General features: G+C 47.5%; 1 protein-coding gene across 6 annotated transcripts in view; it reads left to right on the forward strand.

Annotated features, from left to right (window-relative positions):
- Nucleotides 1-25,346, forward strand: part of dock3 (dedicator of cytokinesis 3) — a 1,512,713-nt gene that overhangs the window by 1,388,278 nt on the left and 99,089 nt on the right. For all 6 annotated transcript variants that reach the window (XM_086001262.1, XM_086001257.1, XM_086001258.1 and 3 more), the window contains 5 exons: nucleotides 9,225-9,366; nucleotides 9,944-10,110; nucleotides 14,348-14,434; nucleotides 16,362-16,541; nucleotides 23,578-23,661. In XM_086001262.1, the coding sequence (XP_085857388.1) occupies nucleotides 9,225-9,366; nucleotides 9,944-10,110; nucleotides 14,348-14,434; nucleotides 16,362-16,541; nucleotides 23,578-23,661 (660 nt within the window). The remainder of the gene's footprint in view (nucleotides 1-9,224; nucleotides 9,367-9,943; nucleotides 10,111-14,347; nucleotides 14,435-16,361; nucleotides 16,542-23,577; nucleotides 23,662-25,346) is intronic.

Here is a 25,346-nt window from a genome sequence, read left to right on the forward strand (position 1 = left end):
GCATGCTTACCTTCAGCGACTGGTGCACAAGGACACCCAGGTCTCGTTGCACTTCCCCTTCTCCCAATCTATTGCCATTCAGATAATAATCTACCTTCCTGTTTTTGCCACCAAAGTGGATAACCTCACATTTATCCATGTTATATTGCATCTGCCATGCTTTTGCCCAATCACCCAACCTGTCCAAATCATCCTGGAGTTTCTCGGCATCCTCCTCACAGCACACACGCCCACCCAGCTTTGTGTCGTCTGCAAATTTGGAGATATTACATCTAGTTCCCTTGTCTAGATCATTAATATATATTGTGAATAGCTGGGGACCAAGGACTGATCCCTGCGGTACCTCACTAGTCACTGCCTGCCACTCGGAAAAAGATCCGTTTATTCCAACTCTTTGCTTTCTGTCTGCCAACCAGTTCTCTATCCAAGTCAATACCTTGCCCCCAATCCCATGTGCCTTAACTTTACACGCTAATCTCTTATGCGGGACCTTATCGAATGCCTTCTGAAAGTCCAAATACACCACATCCACTGGTTCTCCCTTGTCTATTTTACCAGTTACATCCTCAAAAAATTCCAGTAGATTAGTCAAGCACGATTTACCTTTTGTAAATCCATGTTAACTTTGTCCGATCCTGTCACTGTTTTCCAAGTGCTCTGCTTACATCTTTTATAATGGACTCTAGCATTTTCCCCACTACCGATGTCAGGCTTACCGGTCTGTAATTCCCCGTTTTCTCTCTACCACCTTTTTTGAATAGTGGGGTAACATTAGCTACCCTCCAATCCATGGGTACTGTTCCAGATTCCATCGAATGCTGGAAGATGATCAGCAAAGCATCAACTATTTCTAGGGCCACTTCCTTAAGTACCCTAGGATGTAGATGATCAGGCCCTGGGGATTTATCGGCCTTCAATACCATCAATTTCCCTAACACCATTTCCCTACAAATACTGATTTCTTTCAATTCCTCCCTTTCATCAGACCCTATGTTCCCCGACATCTCTGGGAGGTTATTTGTGTCCTCCTTTGTGAAGACAGAACCAAAATATGTATTTAATTGGTCTGCCATTTCTTTGTTCCCCAGTATAAATTTCCCTGATTCTGACTGTAAGGGACCTACGCTTGACTTCACCAATCTTTTTCTCTTCACATATCCATAAAAGCTTTTACAGTCAGTTTTTATGTTCCCTGCAAGCTTACTCTCATATTCTATTTTCCCTTTCTTATTTAATCCCTTTGTCCTCCTTTGTTGAATCCTAAACTGTTCCCAATCCTCAGGTTTACTGCTTTTTCTGGCCAATTTATATGTCCTCTCCTTGGATCTTATGCTATCCCTAATTTCCCTTGTTAGCCACGGTGATGCTATCCCTAATTTCCCTTGTTAGCCACGGTTGAGTCACCTTTTTTGTTTTACTTTTATGCCAAACTGGGATGAATAAATTCTGTAGTTCATCCATGCGGTCTTTGAATGTTTGCCATTGCCTATCCACCGTCAACCCTTTGAGTGACATTCCCCAATCAATCCTACCCAACTCACGCCTCAGACCATCGTAGTTACCTTTATTTAAATTTAGGACCCTAGTCTCTGAGTCGACTACTTAATTCTCCATCTTAATGAAGAATTCAATCATATTATGATCGCTCTGACCCAAGGGGCCTCGTACAACAAGATTGCTAATTAATCCTTTCTCGTTACATGTGTCGGGTGTCCAGCCCCTGGTTTCTGCTGCAGTGTCGGGTGTCCAGCCCCAGCCCTTGGTTTTGAAGGTGGCCATCCAGTGATTTGGGGATACATGCGACAGACAGGAATAGTCTGTTTTTCCAGTTTTTAGATAGGCTGCGTGCACCCTGAAGCAGACTCCTGTGCACACCTGCCGTCGGACCAGTTCGTTTTAAATGCCCTGCCTGTAATGTATTATCACATGGTTTGTCACATGGTTTAGTATGAGCATGCTCCGTTCACTCTGGCCTAGTAAACAAGCACCTTGACTAGCAACTCATCGTGTCTCTGTCCTTCATTTGTTCTACGCACATATGCTACATTTTTGGTGACGAAATTGGGATCCCAAAGCCATTTTTCGGGATAATGGAAGAACACAGTGTTCAACCTACGAGCGGAAAAGTTTACGGTGAATTTGTGACACCTAAACTGAATTTTTGCGATGTTTCACTGTTAATGCTGATGTAGAATCGTCTGTGCTTTGCCTTCGTGTGTATGTATGCACAGCAATAGCGGCGTTGATTCTCACAGGTACACAGGTAGCATGCTGAGTCACTGTTCGATGGGATTGGGGCAATCATGGCCACGCCTACGGGATTCATCGGAAGCCTCGGCATGTATGACCGAGCTTGCGAACCATTCAGTTCTCACATTGAGCGGGTGGGGATGTTTTTTGGGCCAATAGCATTTTTGAGACCGAAGGTGCAGATGAGAATGTTCAAGCTCAAAATGAAGTATTTGTGAACGGAAGAAAGCAATTTTTCTCATGGCAATCCGGCCAGATGTCTACGGAACGTTGACAATCCTACTCACACCAGGGAAAGCAAAGGATGTGTCATTTGAATACACTGTCGAGAAATTCGAGGACCATTTCGACCCAAAGCCATTAGAAATAGCAGAGAGCTATAAGATTGGCACCAGAACCCAAAAACAAAGTAAAACCATCAGTGAGTACATTGTAGCTCTTAAAAACCTGTCTTTGCATTGTAACTTTGGCACATTTTTGGATCGTGTGTTGCGAGATAAGTTTGTGTGTGGACTGGTGGATGAGCGCACACAGTCCAAATTGCTGAACACTCAACCTAACGTTTGACATAGCATGCAAAATTGCTCTATCTATAGAGCTGGCGTCTAAGAATGCTAGGGAGCTCCATCCAACTCAAGTGACTAGTGCAGCTGAGGTCTACAGTCGCAAAGCCACTGCCAAACCTAAAGTTATAAGACCAAGTAAAAAGCATGTCGGTGAGAGCAGTTCACTGAATTGTTATCGCTGCAATGGAAATCACTCACCACAGTCCTGCCAATACAGAAATGTGAATTGTTTTCACTGCCAGAAGCTAGGCCATATTTCAACAGCTTGCAGAGCTAGATCTAAAGCAGGAAGTAAGAACCATTCTAGTGGCAATGCAAAGCAGCGACAACAAGAGAGAGGAGTTCATAATATTGAAGCGAACACACCTGATGTTGAAGAACTAGGCATCTACAGTATCTATGCCACTAGCGGCACCGCTAGCAGTCGTGAGAAAGACTTCCGCACGAAATCTTTGATCAACGAACAATATATTGATATGTGTATCGACACGGCGGCGGACTGCTCTATCATGAGTAAGGACACATATGAGAGTAAGTTTAATCAAGTACCACTTACAAAGAGTACCATAGAGTTAAAGTGGGCAAAGACTGGTTGAGAAAGTTAAAATTAGACTGGAAAAACATCCTCAGTGTAGATGATTCAAAGAAGCAACTCGACACAATGCTGAAGAAGTACGAAAGAATGTTCACAGACAGTTATGAGGGCATCACTGGGCATGACGTGCATATCTGCATCAAGTTCAACGCGAAGCCTGTCTATTGTAAGGCAAGGCCAGTCCCCTACGTGTTGAAAAGTCAGGTGGAGGAAGAACTAGAGAAACTGAGAGAGAATAGCGTGCTAGTAAAAACAGACAAAATTAAATGGGCTACTCCAATTGTGGTAGTGCCCAAAGCAGACAAAACTGTACGCTTGTATAGAGACTTCAAAGTTACTATCAACCAAGCAGTTGACGATGAGCAGTACCCGTTACCTACATCGCAACATTTGTATGCAGCACTCTCTGGGTCAGAGATTTTCTCCAACTTGACCTGTCGCACGCTTACGCTCAGCTGAATGTTGACAAAGAGAGTCAACAGTATCTCACTATCAACAAACACAAGGGACTGTGCTCATACACCAAGCTGCCATATGGTGTAATGTCCTCTCCTAAAATCTTCCAGGCTACGATGGATAAAATTTTGCAAGGAATTCCAAATTGCTTATGCAATCAAGATGATGTGCTGATTGCAACAAGCAACGAGGAAGAAAATCTAGAAGTGTTAGATACAGTGTTTCAAAGGTTGAATGCCCACAATGTCAAATTGAAAAGGAGCAAATGTGCTTTTGTGCAGCCTGAGGTTGTGTACCTTGGTCTGAAAGTTGATGCAAATTGCTTTCAACCAGTTAAGGAAAAGGTTGATGCTGTCATCAATGCTCCAAAACCAAAGAACGTGTCTGAGTTAAGATCTTTCCTTGGAATGGTCCAGTATTACGCACGTTTCTTACCTGAGCTGGTGACCATTTTAGCTCCACTGCACGAGCTCCTCAAGAAGGATGTCCAGTGGAAGTGGACAAAAGCGCAACAGGAAGCTTACGGCACTTATAAGAGAAGTCTCCCTAGCGATGCTCTACTTGTGCACTACGACACAGAGCGTGAGCTTAAGTTAGTGTGTGATGCTTCTAGCTATGGTATAGGAGCTGTCATAAGCCACTTAATGGTTTGCGGCCAAGAGAAACCAATCGCGTTCGCATCGCGAACCCTCACAAAGAGCGAAAGAAACTACACACAAATTGAAAAGGAAGCACTCGCCATAGTGTTTGGAATCAAGAAATTCCAAGAGTTCCTGATCGGCAGAAAGTTTACCCTGATAACCGATCACAAACCGTTCCTAGCAATATTGAGGCCCAAATCTGCCATCCCTTCAATGGCCACATCAAGAATGCGACATTGGGCAGTGTTGTTGTCACAATATGATGACACGATTGAATATCACAGTTCAAAGCAAAACGCAATCGCAAATGCCTTGTCCAGGTTGCCACATGAGGACTTGTGTTGGGAGTGAAGGTGAGATTTTCACACTAGGTGCAGTTGACAAAGACTTTCCCGTGAATGCAACTGAGATTGTAAATGAGACTCAAAAGGACTCAGCTGAAAAGACTGTATGAAAACACCTTGAATGGATGGACTGATCAGTGTATGGACACAGAATTGAAACCATTCCATAACCCTCGTACTGACTTGTCTTGTAAGCAAGGTTGTATCAAGTGGAGAAACAGAGTGGCCCCGATTTTCGGCTTGTGTGGGAAATGGTCGAGTTTCCCCGAATGTGGGGTTTCTGACACACATAAAAAAGTATCAGCCAGCTCCACGCAATTTTCCCTCAAGTGGCCAATTAATTACCAGCATGTGGGAAGCCTTGCTAATTGTCCAATTCGAGTCAGAAATCCCCACAGTATGATGTCATCATTCGTGGTGCTTTCAAGGTCCATAGCAAGCACTGCATCCTCTGAAGGCTTCCAAACGAACCATACAGGATGGCAGAGGAGCCTGCAGCAGCTGTGGCCAGTGCCAGACCCCGAGCTGCCTCCAAATTCGACGAGGCTTCACTGCAGGCATTATTGGATGGGGTTAGGGCCCACAGGGATGTCCTCTTCCCTAGGTCAGGGAGGAAGAGGTCTCCCACTGAGACCAATGCTGCATGGATGCAGGTGTCAGCAGATGCCAACTCGCTGGGAGTCACCAGAAGAACCTTGGCATTACATCTCTAACTCCTTCCTTTACTCCCCCACAGTACCATCCAGAGCCCCCGTCCCCACTCTGCAGGAGGAAGAGCCTGAGCAGCCAGACTCCTCAGAGGAAGCTCCAACCTCTGAGGGCACAGCGTCAGCAGAAGTAAGCGCACCCAGCACCAGCGCAGACACTCACACCTCGGGGGGACCTTCGGGACATAGAGTAATGTTGTCACCTGGTGTTTCACAGCTCACAAGTGAGCCTCAGCAGATTCTGGAGACAGGGACTGCAGTGGAGAGTCCTCGTCGGAGGGCGCAGGACTCTGCCAGCTCAGCTGAGCTGCGCTGCATGTCAACCCTCTGCCCCTGGGTCCATCCGCAAGAGAAGAGGTGATGGATCTCCATGCACAGATGCAGGAGTCTGGCAGGTTTTGTCTCCAGGGTTGCTGCGAATGTGTAGCGAATGGAGGAGTCCATAGCGACCATGAGCAGAGCCTTTGTGGAGTCATTGGCGCATGAACGCATCAACATGGAAAGGTTGGCAACCTCCATGGAGGAGATAACTCGCCAGGGTACGGAAAACATGGTGAGTGCTCATAAGAGAATGACATCTCTTGAGGAGCATTGGCCATCTGTTGAACAGAGAAACCAGATCTTCATGGAAGTCCTTCTGAGTAGGACTGCCAGTGCAGAAACGGGTCCCCATGGCCCCCTAAAGCGCAGCAAGGTGCTCTCAAGCCACTTCCAAGCGCTGGCCCCTTCTGGCCTGTGCAGCTTCAGGTGAGTGAGCAGCAGCCTGGTGCTCCTGTTGCTGATCCTGCTGTTCCTGGTTCTGTGGCTGCCGCCTCTGCTGCTGGAGATCCTCTAATGGCAAGAAGGGAAGGAAAAAAAGGCGTCCCATGCTTCTCGTAGATGCCTCCGCTGAGGAAGCGCTGAGTGAGGGTGGTGAGAGGGACTTCCCAGGAGATCGCATTGGAGAAGTGTGTGAGGCTCCAACCTTCCACAGCTGTGCCTAAGCCTTGAAGAAGTAGCCCCAAACCTGCAACAACAAGGTCCTTCAACATACAAGTGCTGTCCCTTTAAATCGCAGCTTCTCCGATTGACCTGCAGCTGACAGCAAGCAAGCCAACTGTTTTCACGCCAGGTCTCATCAGCGGGGTTCCCCGCAGGCGTGTTTCACGTGGGGATGCACCAAATTCGCAACGGCCCCGGAAAATCTACTTCAACAAGGTAATAATTGGTCATTAGTGTTCCGACGACCAGTCCCGCCAGCGGCGGCCGGGACTGAAGCGGGTTGCGGAGAAACGGCGGTCCGAAAGTCGGACGGGGCGGGGAATCAGGCGGGGGGGGGGTCGCGACCCGCTTTTTCGGCGATTTTCGGCCCCTGGCCGCCTGGAAAGCCACCCGACGGCTGGCAGAAAATCGACCCCTTTGAGTTCGGAACCAAGACAAAACAGTCCAAAAATTGGTTCAACACCAAAACCTGTTAGTAAACTGGATATAAAAGAAAAAAAGCCAGGAGTTTTTGTTATGTGATACATATAATGCTGGGAAAAGTGGGACCATAGTTTTGTTGTATTTGAGAGGGGAATAACTACACTTTTTAAGGGGAAAGCAGTGTAATGTATTATCATATGGCTTGTCACATGGTTTAATATGAGCATGCTCAGTTCGCTCTAGCCTAGTAACCAAGCACCTTGACTAGCAACTCATCGTGTCTCTGTCCTTCATTTGTTCTACCCACATATATTACACTGCCCACACCCGGTTTTGCAGCTGAGCAACAGGTGGCTGCCCTAGTTGGGAGGGGAGAAGGGTCCCAGCTGGAGCACTCCACTGGCACAAGGTATTAGACAAATATCTAGGCTGACATTCCAGTGCAGTGGTGCAGTCTTTTGAATGAGACATTAAACCGATGCCCTATTTGCCCTCTCAGGTGGATATAAAAGATCCCATGACACTATTTCGAAGAAGAGCAGGGGAGTTCTCATCTGTCCTGGTCAATATTTATCCCTCAACTAACATCTCTTATCTGGTCATTATCACATTGCTGTGCACAAATTGGCTGCCGTGTTTCCTACATTATAACAGTGACTACACTTCAAAAGAACTTTATTGGCTGTAAAGTGCCTTGGGACATCCTGAGGTCATGAAAGGGGCTATAGAAATGCAAGTCTTTTTTTTCTCTACCTCATGGCTCACTCCTAACTCTCAGAACTTGCAGTTTGCTTTATCTTTGATCTGTACCCACATATCGATAAATATCCTGAAAGTACTTGGGTATAGTGATACTGAGCTATGCTGTCCCAGGTTAAATCCCCACTCTATTGGTGGTTTAGTTGACCTCAGCTGCGTGGTGAGAGGAGCACAGCAATTGGCTGCAGCCTCTCGGGCGAGGTAGGGGAATATTAGCCAAAGTTCCAAGCCCCTGATCACCATCCTTTCCTCATCCGTCATCTACACATGTGAGTCGTCCACATGGAGAATGGTCACTGGGCTAGATATCAGAGGGAAGCCATGCCAGTGGACCTGTACCCTTGCAAGGGGTGGAGCCTTCCAGAGAGGAGTGGAGAAAAGGGGGTGGGGAAATTAAAGGAAAAAGCATTTCCTAGGATGAAGGAAATGAACTTTGGAGCGGTAATGAAGGAACGTAATTCATCTGCGCATGTTCCTGGTCCCAGTTATAAGCCGCCTTTGTGGTCAAGACCAGTGTTAAACAGAACAGGAGCAAACACAAGCAACAAATCCATCACCCAGATTTCCACATCCTGTGATACTGTTAACTGATATAAGGGAACTGAAAGGATATTATATTTCTAATCATTTGCTAACTGCTGCTACTGCTCACAAAAAATGAGCAGCACGTAAATTACATTTTTTTTAAATTTACATTTTTTAAAAATAATTTTTTGTGCACAGGAGTTGAATACACAACTTCTTCACTGCAACTACTTACCCCCAGGAGAAACACAGGCCCAGAGCAGAATCTGACTCGCTTCAACATGCTGCAGGTTATGCAGTGCTTTGTCAATTTATATTCTTCCTGGCCTTTGGATCAGATTTCTTGCTTCTAACTAGAGTGTGAGGTGATGATCCTTTAACTCACTTTGTTGAGGTGACCTCCTTGGGTAAAAATTCACTAGCTTTCATGATGTGAACTTCACCTTGCTTTTTCCAGTGCCCATCATCCTTGTTTTTGTATACCAGTAAATTGGCCATGGCATTGCCCACAAGTAGTTGCTGAATATTAGTTAACATACAAGATGATGATGGAGTTGGACGAAACTTGCTCCACAGAGCCACCTAATGTCCATAGCCTGTGACTACAGCATCGCTGGGCGCTGTTTACATAGGAGATTCCCAGTATAACTGCGTACATTGACAGCTTCAGTGTTACATGTTGGCATAAAAGCGGGACCAAAAATCATGACAACAGAAAGCGAAGTTTGTGAACAGGAAGTGCACCACATAACCAAGATTTTATATATATATATATATATCAATTATTCAGTTGTAATGAGTGCCTCCGCCCAATGCATTAACTGTTTTCAGATACCGATGGACCGGCTGTATATTTCTTGTACTTTCCATTTTTAGATTTTTTTTGAGACATCCAATCTTTCTTTTCATCTCTTTATATAATTGTTGATTGTTTCTTCAGGCTGACTCTTCCTGTTTGTTCTCTCCTCTCGCCCCAGAACAAGGAGTTTGTGTGTCGTGGTCATGATTACGAGAGGCTGGAGGCCTTCCAGCAGAGGATGCTGACTGAATTCCCACAAGCCATTGCCATGCAGCATCTCAACCAGCCAGATGAAACCATCCTGCAGTCTGACGCGCAATGTATCCTTCCACCTTGAGCAGGTTCCCCAGTGACTGAGCTGGTTAAGGCAGTGAATAGCTGACCCATACCAGCCCAGAAGGTTCCAAGTCCAATTCCCAGCTGTGCTGAGTTAGCTGATCTCAGCAATGGTGATAGTAATAGGGACAGTTGCCCTCAGCTGCCCTGGCCTAGGGAGCGACAAAATTAGTCAGGGTTTCCCACCCTGATCCCTGTCCAATGTAGGCAATAGAGCTCAGCTGTGATGCCCTCTATGGTCGAATGGCCATGCAACGCTGCTGACTAGTCGCACACGTTGAAGTAAGGCCAGTTGGGAAAGGTAGCAGGGGGCTGCAGGTGCCCATGGGACCGGACCCCAGCAAATGGCAGCACCTTCAGGAGAGGAAGAGGGAAAATTGGGAAAAGAACACTGTTAAACAAGCCACTGTTTGCCTGAATAATCTAATATTGCCTGTCCATTAACTGAAGGAAGCAGCGATTATCCTGCAGATGACGGTGGACCTTGTTGGATATTGTTAGTGTAAGGTGATGGAGTGGGCCATTTTTTTGCTGTGCAGTTTTCTTTGACCTTGCGTGTAGATCTGCAAATTTATGCTGTGTGCCCGATTCCGGAGAACGTGGAAGTTCTCCAGATGGAGAGAGTTCCGGACCGGATCAAGAGCTTCTACCGCGTAAACAATGTCAGGCGTTTTCGATACGACAGACCCTTTCACAAAGGTTCAAAGGACAAGGAGAATGAGTTCAAGGTGAGTGCAGTATATAGCACTTGTGATGAAATATGTCATTCATCAGACTCTGTATTTAACTACATATATTGTATTGCCTGCTCCTGTGTTTTACCTTGTATTGTATATAGTGCACCGCCCCCTTTCTCCCCATTGGGTGTGTCGGCTCCACCCATACCTGGCCCTACTTAAGACAAGCCCAGGCTTGTCTTGCAGCAGAATGCTAGGTGAAGCTAGGTGAAGACACAGGCATCTTTCTTCGCTAATAAAAGCCTTGTTTTATCCAGTTAACTTTGAGCCTTGAAGTTATTGAGGCGCATCAATTTTATTAGCAAACTTTCAACGATGGATCAACTTTTGAAACCGGAATGCTTGGATTTGGACCCGCCATCGGCACGGTTTGGACACTGGTTCCAGTGCTTGGAATTTTTTATGGCCAACTCCGAAGCCGTCACAGCCTCTAAAGCCACCGGAGATGTGAAACTCGGGATCCTGCAGAATCGGTAAGCCACCGGGTTTTTCCACTCATCCAAGACGCCGCCACCTACCTGGATGCCTGCAACATTCTAAAGGCCCACTATCAGCGGCCTACCAACGAGGTGTACGCCAGGCATCTGCTTGCTACCTGCACACAGCGACCCGGAGAGTCGCTAGAGGACTTTCTAGTCACCCTAAAAGTGCTTGGCAAAGACTGCAAATGCAAAGACGTGAAAGCCACGGTATACACAGACGAGCTTATTTGGGATGCCTTTATCGCAGGCCTTAGCTCTAATTACATCCGGCAGAGACTGCTAGAGAAAACGGGCCTAGATCGGACACAGGCTGTGGACACAGCGCGATCGCTGGATGTGGCTCAGAAGAACTCTGACTCCTACTCTTCAGGCCGCGTGGCCCACGCCGCCTCTGCTTCCCCGCCCGGTAGCCCAACACCGTCGGGGCCCTGCTCTCCCCCCAGAAGTCCTACGACCGCCGCGACGCATCGGGGCCCCAAATGCTACTTCTGCGGGCAGCCGAAGCACACCAGGAACCTGTGCCCGGCGAAAGGCACCGCCTGCTGTAAGTGCGGTAAGAAAGGGCACTTTGGGAAGGTATGCAGAGGGAACCCCGCAGGCAAACCCGCCACCGCCGCGTGTGCGCCGTGGGAGCGGCCATCTTGGACGCCATCTTGTCTGACCTCGTGGGGTCCGCCATCTCGCGAGCAGACATCGTGGACGACATCTTACCCGGCCTCGTGTGGCCCACCATCTTGTCCCGATCAGGGCCCTACAGTGGCGTCGATCACAGTGGACCAGTCCAGACCACACCCACTATCCAAATCGATGGTGGACATCGAGGTAAACGGGTGCAAGGTTAAATGTTTAATTGACAGCGGGAGCACGGAGAGCTTCATTCACCCTGGTCTGGTACAACGACTCTCTCTAACTATAGTCCCTACTCAGGGCACGATCTCTATGGCCGACAAAACCCAGATATCGACTATTGCGGGTTACTGCGCGGTACGATTGTCCGTTAAAGGCACTGTATATAATAATTTTAAACTGTTAATTATGAGGGATTTATGTGTGAGCGTGATCTTGGGCCTGGATTTTCAGTGCCACCACCAAAGCATCACGCTCAATTTCGGTGGGACCCAGCCGCCCCTCACAGTGTGCGGTCTGGCTACCCTGAAGGTAAAGCCGCCTTCGCTATTCGCGAACCTTACCCCTAACTGCCGGCCAATAGCGACCAAAAGCAGGAGGTACAGCTGGGAGGACAGGCGGTTTATCGCGACCGAGGTAGACAGGCTCCTGAGGGAGCGCATTATTGAACGCAGCAACAGCCCATGGCTGTGGTGGTGGTGAGGGGTAGCGAGAAGAAGCGGATGGTGATTGACTATAGTCAAACAGTCAACATCTATACCCAACTAGACGCCTACTCGCTAGCCCACATATCCGAGATGGTGAACCAAATCGCCCAATACCGGGTGTTCTGCACTATCGACCTCAAGTCAGCGTACCACCAGCTCCCTATCAGACCAGAGGACCGTTCGTACACCGCCTTCAAGGCAAACGGACGCCTCTACCAGCTCCTCAGAGTCCCCTTTGGGGTGACGAATGGGGTCTCGGTCTTTCAGAGGGAGATGGACCGCATGGTCGGTGACCACCACTTGCAGGCAACCTTCCCCTATCTCGACAACGTCACCATCTGCGGCCACAACCAACAGGACCACGACTCATCACCCCCGGAAGAACACCAGCCAACGGTACCCCCACCACCTACTCCTTCAACAACCCCGGTGGCGCCCCCCGGCAGAGACCCAGGAGGTCACCCGGGACACCCAGCCGGCACCCGCGGCACCGCAACCGTTACGTCGGTCACAGAGGACTATCACACCCCTGGACAGACTAAATCTGTAGAAGGGGTGAATGTGATGAAATATGTCATTCATCAGACTCTGTATTTAACTACATATATTGTATTGCCTGCTCCTGTGTTTTACCTTGTATTGTATATAGTGCACCGCCCCCTTTCTCCCCATTGGGTGTGTCGGCTCCGCCCATACCTGGCCCTACTTAAGACAAGCCCAGGCTTGTCTTGCAGCAGAACAGCAGAATGCTAGGTGAAGACACAGGCATCTTTCTTTGCTAATAAAAGCCTTGTTTTATCCAGTTAACTTTGAGCCTTGAAGTTATTGAGGCGCATCAGCACTAACATTAGCCGCAGATCCCGTAGCCGCTCCCACCCTTTCAGTTGGCCTACTCTTTGCAGCAAGACACTGATACTTGTAGTTTACAAGACTATGCTGCACAAGAAGCAGTGATGATGCCTACTGATGGAGTCCATCAGGTGGAGATGGCCATAGATTTAATGTAAAAACTGAAAATTCTGGAAATACTCAGCAGAGGTTTAATGCACTTGGTAAACTCTTGGCAAATGTCTGTGGAACAGCAAAGTTGGAGAATATGAAATAAAAACAGAACATGCTGGAAACACTCAGCAGGTCAGGCAGCATCTGTGGAGAGAGAAACAGAGTTAAGGTTTCAGGTCGATAACCTTTCATCAGAACTGGAAGATGCTGGAGATGAAGAGCTTTTAAGCAAATACAGAGCCAGGAAAAGAACAAAAGGGAAAGGTCTGTGATAGGATGGATAAGTTGGAGAATAAGTTGCAATATCAGAAATAAAACATATTTATGATGACTCAGTGAATTTAACCAATGAATCAAATCATTAGGAACAGAATTGAGGATTATTGATATGAAAATAACCTAATAAGTGGCAATCAACACGGTTTCAGAAGTGTTTATGAGAATTGACGTCCCAAATGACCGTTGGAAAACCTGATAATATATCGTACTTACACTGACAGAAAGCCTTTGATAGAGTCCTACATGAAAGGCTGTTTTATTATAAATTTAAAGCAGTGGGTAGCCTGGGTCAAACTTGGAGATGGATAAGGAACTAGCTGAAAGAGAGGTGGCAGCAGGCTACTATTTAGGGGAGTGAATTGGGCCGGGGCGATGTGCTGATTGGAGTGCCCCAGTGATCATTGCTGGGAGTTCTGCTGTTGGGATTTTGTTCAGTGTGCCTGCTAGAAACCATTCCCTTCAAAGTCAAAGGCCAACTGGCAGAGCAGGGCAGCAGGTTAGTTGAATTGATGCAGTTGTAAGTAAACACCTTTTATTGAGGGTGCGAGGTTCACAGACAACAGCTCATTTCCCCTTTCCCTCCCAGTATCTGTGTTCTTGCAGCAAAACCCAGCTTTTCTGTTTTTTGGAGAAAATGTATGTATGTTACTAAACTGATTCTTTCAACAGGAGTCTCACTTATAAGAGAAAAATATACTGGACGATTCATAGTGAAACATAGGGGGTCATTTTAACCTAACTGGGCAGGCAGGAAACCCACGGGATTGGGTGGAACGCCAGTTTTACACCCCGCCCAATATTACTCTCCACTGACTTCAATGGAGAGTAAACTCAGGCGGGAGGTAAAACCAGTGTTGCATCTGACCCAGTCAGTTTCCTGGCAGGCGGTTTAGGTTAAAAGTGTCCCCAGAATTTGTAGAAAACAGCAGCTTCAGCTGTGCAGACTGGAGCACAAAGTGCTGGCTGTGTGTGAGAGGTTCTGGGGTCTGTGTGTGTGAGAGAAAGTTACTGGGGTCTGTGACCCGCTGGGGTGACAGAGTTTGTGCGACATGCTGGGATCACAGAGTCTGAGGTACTGGGGTAACAGTTTGTGGCAATAATGGTTTTATATCATCCTCTGTCCTGCTGTAGAGTCTCTGGATCGAACGCACCACCCTGACCCTTACACACAGCTTACCTGGGATTTCCCGCTGGTTTGAAGTAGAGAAGAGAGAGGTGGTAAGAACCTGCTTTGTATTGCCATTTTCATATGGGTCTGTGTTATTACCCCAGGGAGACAGTGAATTGTCCCATTTCCAGAGCTCTTCCTTTAATGAGGGTATTGATTCACACGCACCGCCTCACCACCTCCACTTCAGTTCATTTTTCACCATTTTAGGTCTTTCAACACCTCAAACCCAGCCCCTGGCAGGGAATTTTTAAATTAAGGTGAGAGGCCAAAGCTGGTTGCACAGGATTCTAAAGATATTCAGAAGTGTAGGAGTAAAGATGTGGTAAATGGAGAAGGAATGGTTAGGTGATGCCAAGTTTGGGTTGTAAAAGCCTGTAGGTTGTAGGGAATACTGAAGGAGATGAGGAGTGCGGGTTATGAAGTCCTGGGAAAGACTGAGAGTGTAGTTTTAACCTCACCTGCCCGGTGGGAAACTGACGGGATCAAATCGGCCCTAATTCAGTTTTAACACCATGCCCCATTAATTTCCATTGACTTTGGTCAGTTGGATCCCACCAGTTTGCCGCCGGGCGGGTTAGGTTCAAATGATTTCCCGAATTAGAGTAGGAGACGGTACGATCATTCTCAACTTCAGCATTGAGGATGTAGAGAGAAGAAGTGCGTAGGATGGAGTATTTGGAGCTTAGGAGGAACAAGAGGGGAAAGTTCAGAGGAGCCTTGGAATATCAGTCAAATGGAGAGAGAAGACAGGTTCCCTGGGGGAAGTGCCTGATCTCTGCTCTCTACTTTCCCTGAGAGCTGACCGTGTGGAAGAGCACCCAGCTGCACCGCATCCAGGTCCCCAGTGGCTCAGTGTGTAAATGCGCTGCCTGGAGTGGCACTTTGCTATCGCTACCCAGAGCCTGTGTGAAGTGAGCTGATCAGTCGGAGTGATGGTGAGGCTTTACAATTGGCCTCGGCACACCTGGGCAAGTAGGAAGACAACTTTCAGTCAGGGTTCCCGATCGATATTCTGTGCCTCTGCTGGAAATGTGCATGTTACGGATGTCTGTTGAGGTCATGATCAGGCTCAGCTGTGATGTTCTTCCACCATTGAATAGCTTGACTGTCTTTAAAAACAGGAGACAGCACTGAAACAGTAATGTACGGCTCCCTAGGGTGGAGGAATGCGCGGTTTGCTGCTGCACAGCTGTGGAGAGTTGCTGAGCAGGAGCCAGGTGTCCTCACACAGGAAGAGGAGTAATCAGATCAGTCTCTGCTTCCCAGCAGCCGACCAACTGTGACACTAAAAAGGTCACAGAGCCTCGGTCTGTGTTGACTTGGCTGATCTCAGCCAGGATGGTGGTGGGTCATTTCTCAGTCACCTTCCTTTAAGGCAGAAAGTCTGAATTTCTCCACTGTATCCTCCTGACCTAGTGGGTGAAGGCACCACTCAGTGCAGTATTAACCAGACAGTCCCAGGTTCGATTCCCGGTCTGTGTGCTGATCTCCGCTGGCTGATGATAAGGAGCCCTGCAACTGGTCTCAGAGACCTGCATTAGGAAGGGGACAAGCAGCCAGGGTTACCGATCCTGATGGCCATCCAACGACACCCCCACCCCCAGCAGCTAGGAATCGCGTGTGTCATGTGAGGACAGGATGTGGCTTTGGTGTGTTCAAATCCCTCCATGGCCTCGCCCCTCCCTATCTCTGTGGCCTCTTCCAGCCCTACAACCCTCCAAGATCTCTGTGCTCCTCCAATTATGGCCTCTTGCGCATCCTCGGTTTTAATCCCTCCACAAATGGCGGCCGTGCCTTCAGCTGCCTGGGTCCTAAGCTCTGGAATTCCCTCCCTAAACCTCTCCGCCTCTCCACCTCTCTCCTCCTTTAAGGCGCTCCTTAAAACCTCTTGTGAAGCGCCTTGAGATGTTTTACTACGTTAAGGTGCTATATTAATGCAAGTTGTTGTTATGTTTTATCATTGGTTTGTGGCAGGTGGAGGTGAGCCCCCTGGAAAATGCCATCTATGTTGTGGAGAACAAAAACCAGGAGCTGCGGACTCTCATCAGCCAGTACCAGCACAAGCAGCTGCACGCCAACATTAACCTGCTCAGCATGTGTCTGAATGGGGTAATAGATGCAGCTGTCAATGGAGGAATAGCCAGATACCAGGAGGTAAGGGTCAGCTGGAGCAGGGCTGGATTTGCAGTCAGAGAGTGAACCAGAGCCATCTTGTCCCTGATCACCAGAAGCAACTGAGGGTTCTGCAGTACTTCTGTCTCCATTTCTGATTTTTCAAGACTATTGCAATTAATGACTGGGTCTCCAAACCAAACTGATTGATTTTACATGTGTGCTGTTCTCTTCACACCCTCCATCTTTTTTTCGTGTGAATTGTGAGCTTCTTGGGGTCTAGGATGATTAGCCTGGAGATCACACTGCAATATTACATTACAAACACTTACCACGCTTATATCAAATTCACCTATCCACTGTTTTAATGAGGAGTTACAGCTAATTAAATTAACGCCTCCCTTAAAATATCAGACACAGGAATTTCACTCGGGCAGTACTATCCCACAGTGTCATTTCCGGGCTGTTGTCTTTTGCACTTTAAGTAAAAAAAAGTGCACAGAGAGCAGATTGGGTGAATCCGCATGGGTTCTACAAATCAGGATTTGTAGGTCCCATTTATGTTACTACCCTCATGAAAATTATCAAATGGATATTTAGGTAATCTGAATAGTACTGTGAGCCAGCACACTGCCCTTTCACCTCTGGTAATTTGATTTAAATCCAGCCCAGGCCGATGGGATAGAAGTCCCTTCTCTCTGCTGAATGTAAGGGTCACTGCCCCTTGGACCCAGTTCCTCGCGGACATGAGGGCATGGCACAAAGCCACTGAAAATAAATCACAAACCGGCAACCTCGGTCAAGAGGGCACAGCGACAGCTAATGTAGGGACGTAAAAAGTAGAATGCTTTCTGCTGGGCTTGGTGTTGGGCCAAGCAGATGGAACCTTGTATCCAACCTGTGTTGTACAGACCTGAAGGAACTTGGTGCTGTGTCTGGGTAAAAATAAAACAGGGAAATGTTCCATTCGCAACATGCTGAGACATCTCTGAGTCCAAATATCACCAGTTTTCAAAGCTCTCACCTGCAGCACACTGTCTACTATGGATAGTGCAAATCTGGAATTCTCTCCCCCACCCCCCTCCCGCAAAGGCTGTGGATACTGGGGGTCAACTGAAATTTTCAAGCCTGAGCTCAAGAGGTTTTTATTAGGTAGGGGTATCAAGGGCTATGGAGCAAAAGTGGGTAAATGGGGTTGAGGTATAGATCAGCCACGATCTAATTGAATGGTATAACAGGTTCAAGGGGCTGAATGGTGTAATCCTGTTCCTATTTTCCTAAATTCAGCAAGCATCAGGCTTGATATTGGCCATCTTATCTCCTGTATGGGAACTTACTCTTGGCTGGCTGTTGCCCTATAATGTCTCATAGAAACATAGAAGATAGGAGCAGGAGTAGGCCATTCGGCCCCTCGAGCCTGCTCCGCCATTCAATGCGATCATGGCTGATCATCCAAATTCAGTACCCTGTCCCTGCTTTCTCCCCATATCCCTTGATCCCTTTAGCCTTAAGAAATATATCCAACTCCTTCTTGAATATATTTAATGTATTGGCCTCTACTGCCTTCTGTGGTAGAGAATTCCACAGGTTCACCACTCTCTGGTCTCCATTAATTACAAAACACCACCTAAATCAATGGATAGACAGCTGCCCGGGGACAATTGTTTAAAAGTCACAATTGCAATTTTCACTTTTGATGCAAGCCGCGTTGTTGGCTGTAGATGAGGAAGCTTCAGATTGGTGGTGGGGGGGAAGTGGTGTCATTTAATGGCCAGAAAACCATACCGCAGTGTTGCAGCCCACTGTAACCATTGGTGTCAGGCACCCTGTCACTGCACAGTCCTACTGCTGGCCCTGATTCTGACAAGCATGATGACAACTCCTCTCTTTGCTATCCCCCCACCCTTCAACAAAAGAAAGTCTACCAAACACCTTTTTGTGAAGACCCTACCCTGTTAATGAATAGGAGTCCCCTTAATATTAAAGGGATTGTTTTTATCCACAAGTATTGAACAAACATTTTATGATTTTCTTTAAACAAATACAGCAATGTAATTCTTGTAAAAAATATCCAATGTAATACTGGACCATACAGATCCAAGCTGAAATAGAAGCAGTTTTTGCAATTCAATGCATATATTAATGGGTAACAGCACCCAGCCAGTGAATGAGTTCCCATAGAGGATAATAGATGGCCCATACTCTGTCTCTTTGCTTGTTGAACACAGTAATACCCATGAGAGATGAAGGGGGTTGGTGGGGAGCTGGGAGCTCAATGCTGTCCTCTCACAGGTACCACATGCTGCTTGAACCCAGTGTTCAAAAGTTATCACACACACCGCCTCCCCCCACGCCCCCCTCCCCCATGCAAACTGAATGAGTGCCAACAAATGTGGAGAACTGTAGAAGATCACCATGAATATATCTGCAAGAGCTGTAATGGAGTTTATGTTCTCAGAAGGCAGGCAACTTTAACTTAATAAAAAGGAGCATGGCCAGATCAGATCCTGTTGCCAAGTGACTTTGTAGTTAAGCAGGGTAGACAGGGTGGCCTGGAGTTGCGCTGGGTTTTTTCAGTGCAATTCGCCCAAAATCGGCCAAAGCAGCGCAAAAGATCGAGGAATTTTAAGCGCAAATTACGCTCAGCGCAAATCGAGTTTCCGCGATCTTTTGCACTAGTTTAAAAAACATTGCACAAGAGGCCTGCCCACAGAACTGGCCACACCCCCAGATCGAATTAATCACCATTGCGAGGTTCTGCTAATTGCACTCGTTGAGGAGGCTCTAAAAATTAAGCTGATTCCTTTGGGCGCAAGGACACTAATAGGGACGTTTTAAAAACTTTTAAATATAATTTTTTTAAATTTACTAAGAAACCGACTACTCTGCACCAATATAACTAGTAAATGGTTCTGTACCATTTTTTGAAGTAATTTTCAGTTATTTAAAATCAGGTTACGTATAGGTAGTGGATTGACACTCTGATTAAAAATGCATATTTTTTGTGATAATTCCATTTTCAGCTGTATTAATCAAACTGTGGTGTGGAGATGCTGGAGTTGGACTGGGGTGGACAAATGTAAGAAGTCACACAACACCAGGATATAGTCCAACAGTTTTATTTGAAATCACAAGCTTTCGGAGCGCTGCTCCTTCGTCAGGTGAAGTGGAGAGATGCATAAAGACACAGCTTATATAGTCAGAGAATAATGCCAGATGATTACAGGTAATCTTTCTAACTGCCATTTATCACACCTCGGCAGAGAGATAATCACAGCGATCAAAGGTGTGAATGGTGTCCAAACAGGTTAGTCAGGAAAACATTACATCAAAGAACAATGAGGTGGGGTCACAAGGGGTCAAATGTTGCAGATGCTGGGGTCTGTATGAAAAACAAAAATCACAGCAGGTCCGGCCGCATCTGTGTAGAGAGAACAAGCCAACGACGACTTGAGTCTGGGTACCCTACGTCAGGTGGGGTTACATGTAGCGTGACATGAACCCAAGATCGCGGTTGAGGCCGTCCTCATGAGTGCGGAACGTGGCTATCAGTTTCTGCTCGACGATTTTGCGTTGTCGTGTGTCTCGAAGGCCGCCTTGGAGAATGCTTACCCGAAGATCGGAGGCTGAATGTCCTTGACTGCTGAAGTGTTCCCCGACTGGGAGGGAACACTCCTGCCTGGCGATTGTTGCGCGGTGTCCATTCATCCGTTGTCGCAGTGTCTGCATGGTCTCGCCGATATACTATGCTCCGGGGCATCCTTTCCTGCAACGTATGAGGTATGAGGTAGATAATGTTGGCCGAGTCACATGAGTATGTACCATGTACCTGGTGGGTGGTGTCCTCACGTGTGATGATGGTATCTGTGTTGATGATCTGGCATGTCTTGCAGAGGTTGCCGTGGCAGGGTTGTGTGGTGTCGTGGTTGCTGTTCTCCTGAAAGCTGGGTAGTTTGCTGCGAACGATGGTCTGTTTGAGGTTAGGCGGCTGTTTGAAGGCGAGTAGTGGAGGCGTGGGGATGGCCTTAGCGAGGTGTTCGACGTCATCGATGACATGTTGAAGGCTGCGAAGAACATGGCGTAGTTTCTCCGCTCCGGGGAAGTACTGGACGACGAAGGGTACTCTGTTGGTTGTGTCCCATGTTTGTCTTCTGAGGAGGTCCATGCGATTTTTTGCTGTGGCCCGTCGGAACTGTCAATCGACAAGTCGAGCGTCATATCCCGTTCTTACGAGGGCGTCTTTCAGCGTCTGTAGGTGTCCATCGCGTTCCTCCTCGTCTGAGCAGATCCTGTGTATTCGCAGGGCTTGTCCATAGGGGATGGCTTCTTTAACGTGATTAGGGTGGAAGCTGGAGAAGTGGAGCATCCTGAGGTTGTCCGTGGGCTTGCGGTAGAGTGAAGTGCTGAGGTGTCCGTCTTTGATGGAGATTCGTGTGTCCAAGAATGAAACCGATTCTGAGTCCAGAATGTCACCCGAGCACAACGCAACGCCATCCACGCTCTCAAGACCAACCGCAACATCGTCATCAAACCAGTAGACAAAGGAGGAGCCATCGTCATACAGAACAGAACGGACTATTGCAAAGAAGCATACCGACAACTGGACAACCAGGAACACGACAGACAGTTACCCGCAGATCTGACCAAAGAACACACCCGCCAACTCAACAGACTGATCAAGACCTTCGATCCAGACCTTCAAAGCATCCTATGCGCTCTCATCCCACGTATTCCCCGCGTGGGAGACTTCTACTGCCTCCCAAAGATACACAAAGCCAACACACCCAGACGTCCTATCGTATCAGGCAACGGAACCCTGTGTGAGAACCTCTCTGGATACGTCGAGGGCATCCTGAAACCCATCGTACAGGGAACCCCCAGCTTCTGTCGCGACACTACAGACTTCTTACAGAAACTCAGCACCCACGGACCAATTGAACCAGGAACACTCCTCACCACGATGGACGTCTCAGCACTCTACACCAGTATCCCCCACGATGACGGCATCGCTGCGACAGCCTCAGTACTCAACACCAACAACAGCCAATCTCCAGACGCCATCCTACAACTCATCCGCTTCATCCTTGACCACAATGTCTTCACCTTCGACATCCAGTTCTTTACCCAAACACACGGAACAGCCATGGTGACCAAATTCGCACCCCAATATGCCAACATCTTCATGCACAAGTTCGAGCAAGACTTCTTCGCTGCACAGGACCTCCAACCAACGCTATACACCAGATACATCGACGACATTTTCTTCCTATGGACCCACGGCGAAGAATTACTGAAAAGACTACACGATAACATCAACAAGTTCCATCCCACCATCAAACTCACCATGGACTACTCCTCAGAATCGGTTTCATTCTTGGACACACGAATCTCCATCAAAGACGGACACCTCAGCACTTCACTCTACCGCAAGCCCACGGACAACCTCAGGATGCTCCACTTCTCCAGCTTCCACCCTAATCACGTTAAAGAAGCCATCCCCTATGGACAAGCCCTGCGAATACACAGGATCTGCTCAGACGAGGAGGAACGCGATGGACACCTACAGACGCTGAAAGACGCCCTCGTAAGAACGGGATATGACGCTCGACTCGTCGATTGACAGTTCCCGACAGGCCACAGCAAAAAATCGCATAGACCTCCTCAGAAGACAAACACGGGACACAACTAACAGAGTACCCTTCGTCGTCCAGTACTTCCCCGGAGCAGAGAAACTACGCCATGTTCTTCGCAGCCTTCAACATGTCATCGATGACGACGAACACCTCGCTAAGGCCATCCCCACGCCTCCACTACTCGCCTTCAAACAGCCGCCTAACCTCAAACAGACCATCGTTCGCAGCAAATTACCCAGCTTTCAGGAGAACAGCGACCACGACACCACACAACACTGCCACGGCAACCTCTGCAAGACATGCCAGATCATCAACACAGATACCATCATCACACGTGAGGACACCACCCACCAGGTACATGGTACATACTCATGTGACTCGGCCAACGTTGTCTACCTCATACGTTGCAGGAAAGGATGCCCCGGAGCATGGTACATCAGCGAGACCATGCAGACACTGCGACAACGGATGAACGGACACCGCGCAACAATCGCCAGGCAGGAGTGTTCCCTCCCAGTCGGGGAACACTTCAGCAGTCAAGGACATTCAGCCTCCGATCTTTGGGTAAGCATTCTCCAAGGCGGCCTTCGAGACACACGACAACGCAAAATCGTCGAGCAGAAACTGATAGCCAAGTTCCGCACTCATGAGGACGGCCTCAACCGCGATCTTGGGTTCATGTCACGCTACATGTAACCCCACCTGACGTAGGGTCACCCAGACTCGAGTCGTCGTTGGCTTGTTCTCTCTACACAGATGCGGCAGGCCCTGCTGTGATTTCCAGCAAAAAAAAAAAAATGTTTTTTTGTCTGTTTTTTGTTTTTCATACAGACCCCAGCATCTGCAACATTTGACCCCTTGTGACCCCACCGCATTGTTCTTTGATGTAATGTTTTCCTGAGTAATCTGTTTGGACACCATTCACACCTTTGATTGCTGTGATTATCTCTCTGCCGAGGTATGATAAAGGGCAGTTAGAAAGATTACCTGTAATCATCTGGCATTATTCTCTGACTATATAAGCTGTGTCTTTGTGCATTTCTCCACTTCACCTGACGAAGGAGCAGCGCTCCAAAAGCTTGTGATTTCAAATAAAACTGTTGGACTATAACCTGGTGTTGTGTGACTTCTTCCATTAATCAAACTGCACCTAACCAAGTTACCACGCTTAAATAAAGCAAGGAATATTTTTAAAATTACATTCTAAAACGCTGCCCAATTGCGCTGGTTCATGGCGGATTTTACATTTGGCACTATGCAAATGAGTTTGAGCGGAAACTTGCAGAAAAAACACTTAGCAAAACCAGCACAATTTTTGCCGCAATTTGCGCCTGGATCGCCGATTTCACCCAAAGCGGAAACTTTACCCCACTTTGTCTTTGTCGCAAGTGTTGCCAAACACCAGAATCTCTGGTCAAATACACAATTTTCTTTCCTTTTGACAGGCATTCTTCCAAAAGGAATACATATTGAGCCATCCAGAGGACAGCGAGAAGATCAGTCAGCTGAAGGAGCTGATGCAGGAACAGGTACAGTGATCCCTCCCGTTTTCCATTCGCCTCTGCACCCGATTCTCTGGTAGTTTATTCAGAGACCACAGGGAATGGAGGAATGATCTGTGGCTCTGTGCACTTCTAGTAAGGGCAGGGGGGGCCTGCAGAAAACAATTTGTGAGGGTCCTTTATGATTAAATGCTGTCTGAATGTCAAAAATTGGAAATAACATTCAATATTTGAAGAAAAATGGTACCTGAAGAATCTGGGGTCAAGCAGAAGAGATACTTGGGGAGGAGGGGGAAAGCAGCCATTAGCTAGAGGTGTGTGAATGCTCGATTCTTATCAGGAAGCCAGCTTTAAGTGTCAGGAGCTGCCTAAAGCTACATCTCTTTGGTTGGGCTTAGGTCACTGGGCGGAATGACATGAAGTGGCAGCTTGTTCCAATGCAAAAAAGAGAAAAACTGATGGTGTCTGACTCACCTCTCACTGGGTGAACATTGTGATACCGGCGATGATAAAGGTGCGAGCCACAGGAGGTAATGAGCTAGTCTCCACTACTCTGCCAGCTGCAGGAGGAACTGTGGTAATGACCCAGACTGTGCCATCCCGTCAGCAGGAAAGGGAGCCATAGTACCGACCTGGACTGTGCCCCCATGCCAACTGGAGTAGGAGCTGTGGTAGTAATCCAAACAGCTGGGGGAGGAGGTATATCTGTGGGAGACAGCTATCTAATTAAAAAAAAAAATTATATTTGAAAAGTATTAACATTGCCAAAACCTGTCTTATGTGGATCAGTAACTGCTTCAAACCAGTACCCTAATCAACACACAGTTTAAACCAAATGATTCAAGAAAGAGCAACAGAACATGGTAAACAAAAGAGGGGATCATTTATTTTATTTTATCACCCTTTTAAAAAAAATCCTTTTCCAGTGTCTTGCTGCACTCCACTCCCAAACTCCCTGTGGTGGCACTACTGAGATTGGGAGCTTGCTGTGTGGGAAACCCAGTGTGCTGACCACTTCATGACAGCTTGCAGGATGTCAAACACATCCCGCAGAAGCAAACCGATTTGTAGCTGTACTCTTTGAAGGGTTCCCAGCTGGTTCACTTAGCCCGCTGCACTACTGAGTCATGCAGACCAGGAATGTCCCAGATTTCACCCCGCTCTGTGCTGTTAGCTGATCTCAATGGGATGGTGGTTTCAGTGCTGTGATTGGCCGCAGTTTTCCTAAGCTAGAGAGGGGAACATTTACAGTCCCTCTCCGCCCTCTTCTGAAAAGTTCAAAGGCTAAAAATTAATTTTAGCCCAGGAATGGGCAGTGTCAGTAGAAAAGTTGGAGAATTAGCAACAGGGGCTAATGCTTTAGACTGCATGCAAAATTCGTGCTCACTGCTCAAAAAAAATGATTGGAGTCCTAATTCAAGACTTAAAGCCCAAGCTCATTGGCGTTACACTCAAAGGGTGGACCAGTATCAGGTGCAGTCTAATCGCAAGTCATTATTGCCACCGGCTTTTTTCAGTACTTAAAACGGAGGTTCATTGATGCTGTAGCACCTCATTCTCGGCATTGCTGGCTGTGCAGCTGCCTCAGCAAACAGAAGCAGGAGAAGGAGCCAGAGGACTGAACCAGGTGTACTCATGGCAGATCCATGCCCCAGGGAGAGAGCCCGCAGATTCTGCGATCAAGCATTGGAGGCGTTGGTGTCCGCTGTGGA

The sequence above is a fragment of the Somniosus microcephalus genome, chromosome 11 (assembly GCF_052327205.1).
Source record: "Somniosus microcephalus isolate GS21.2 chromosome 11, FLI_Smic_1.0, whole genome shotgun sequence".
Taxonomy (NCBI): domain Eukaryota; kingdom Metazoa; phylum Chordata; class Chondrichthyes; order Squaliformes; family Somniosidae; genus Somniosus; species Somniosus microcephalus.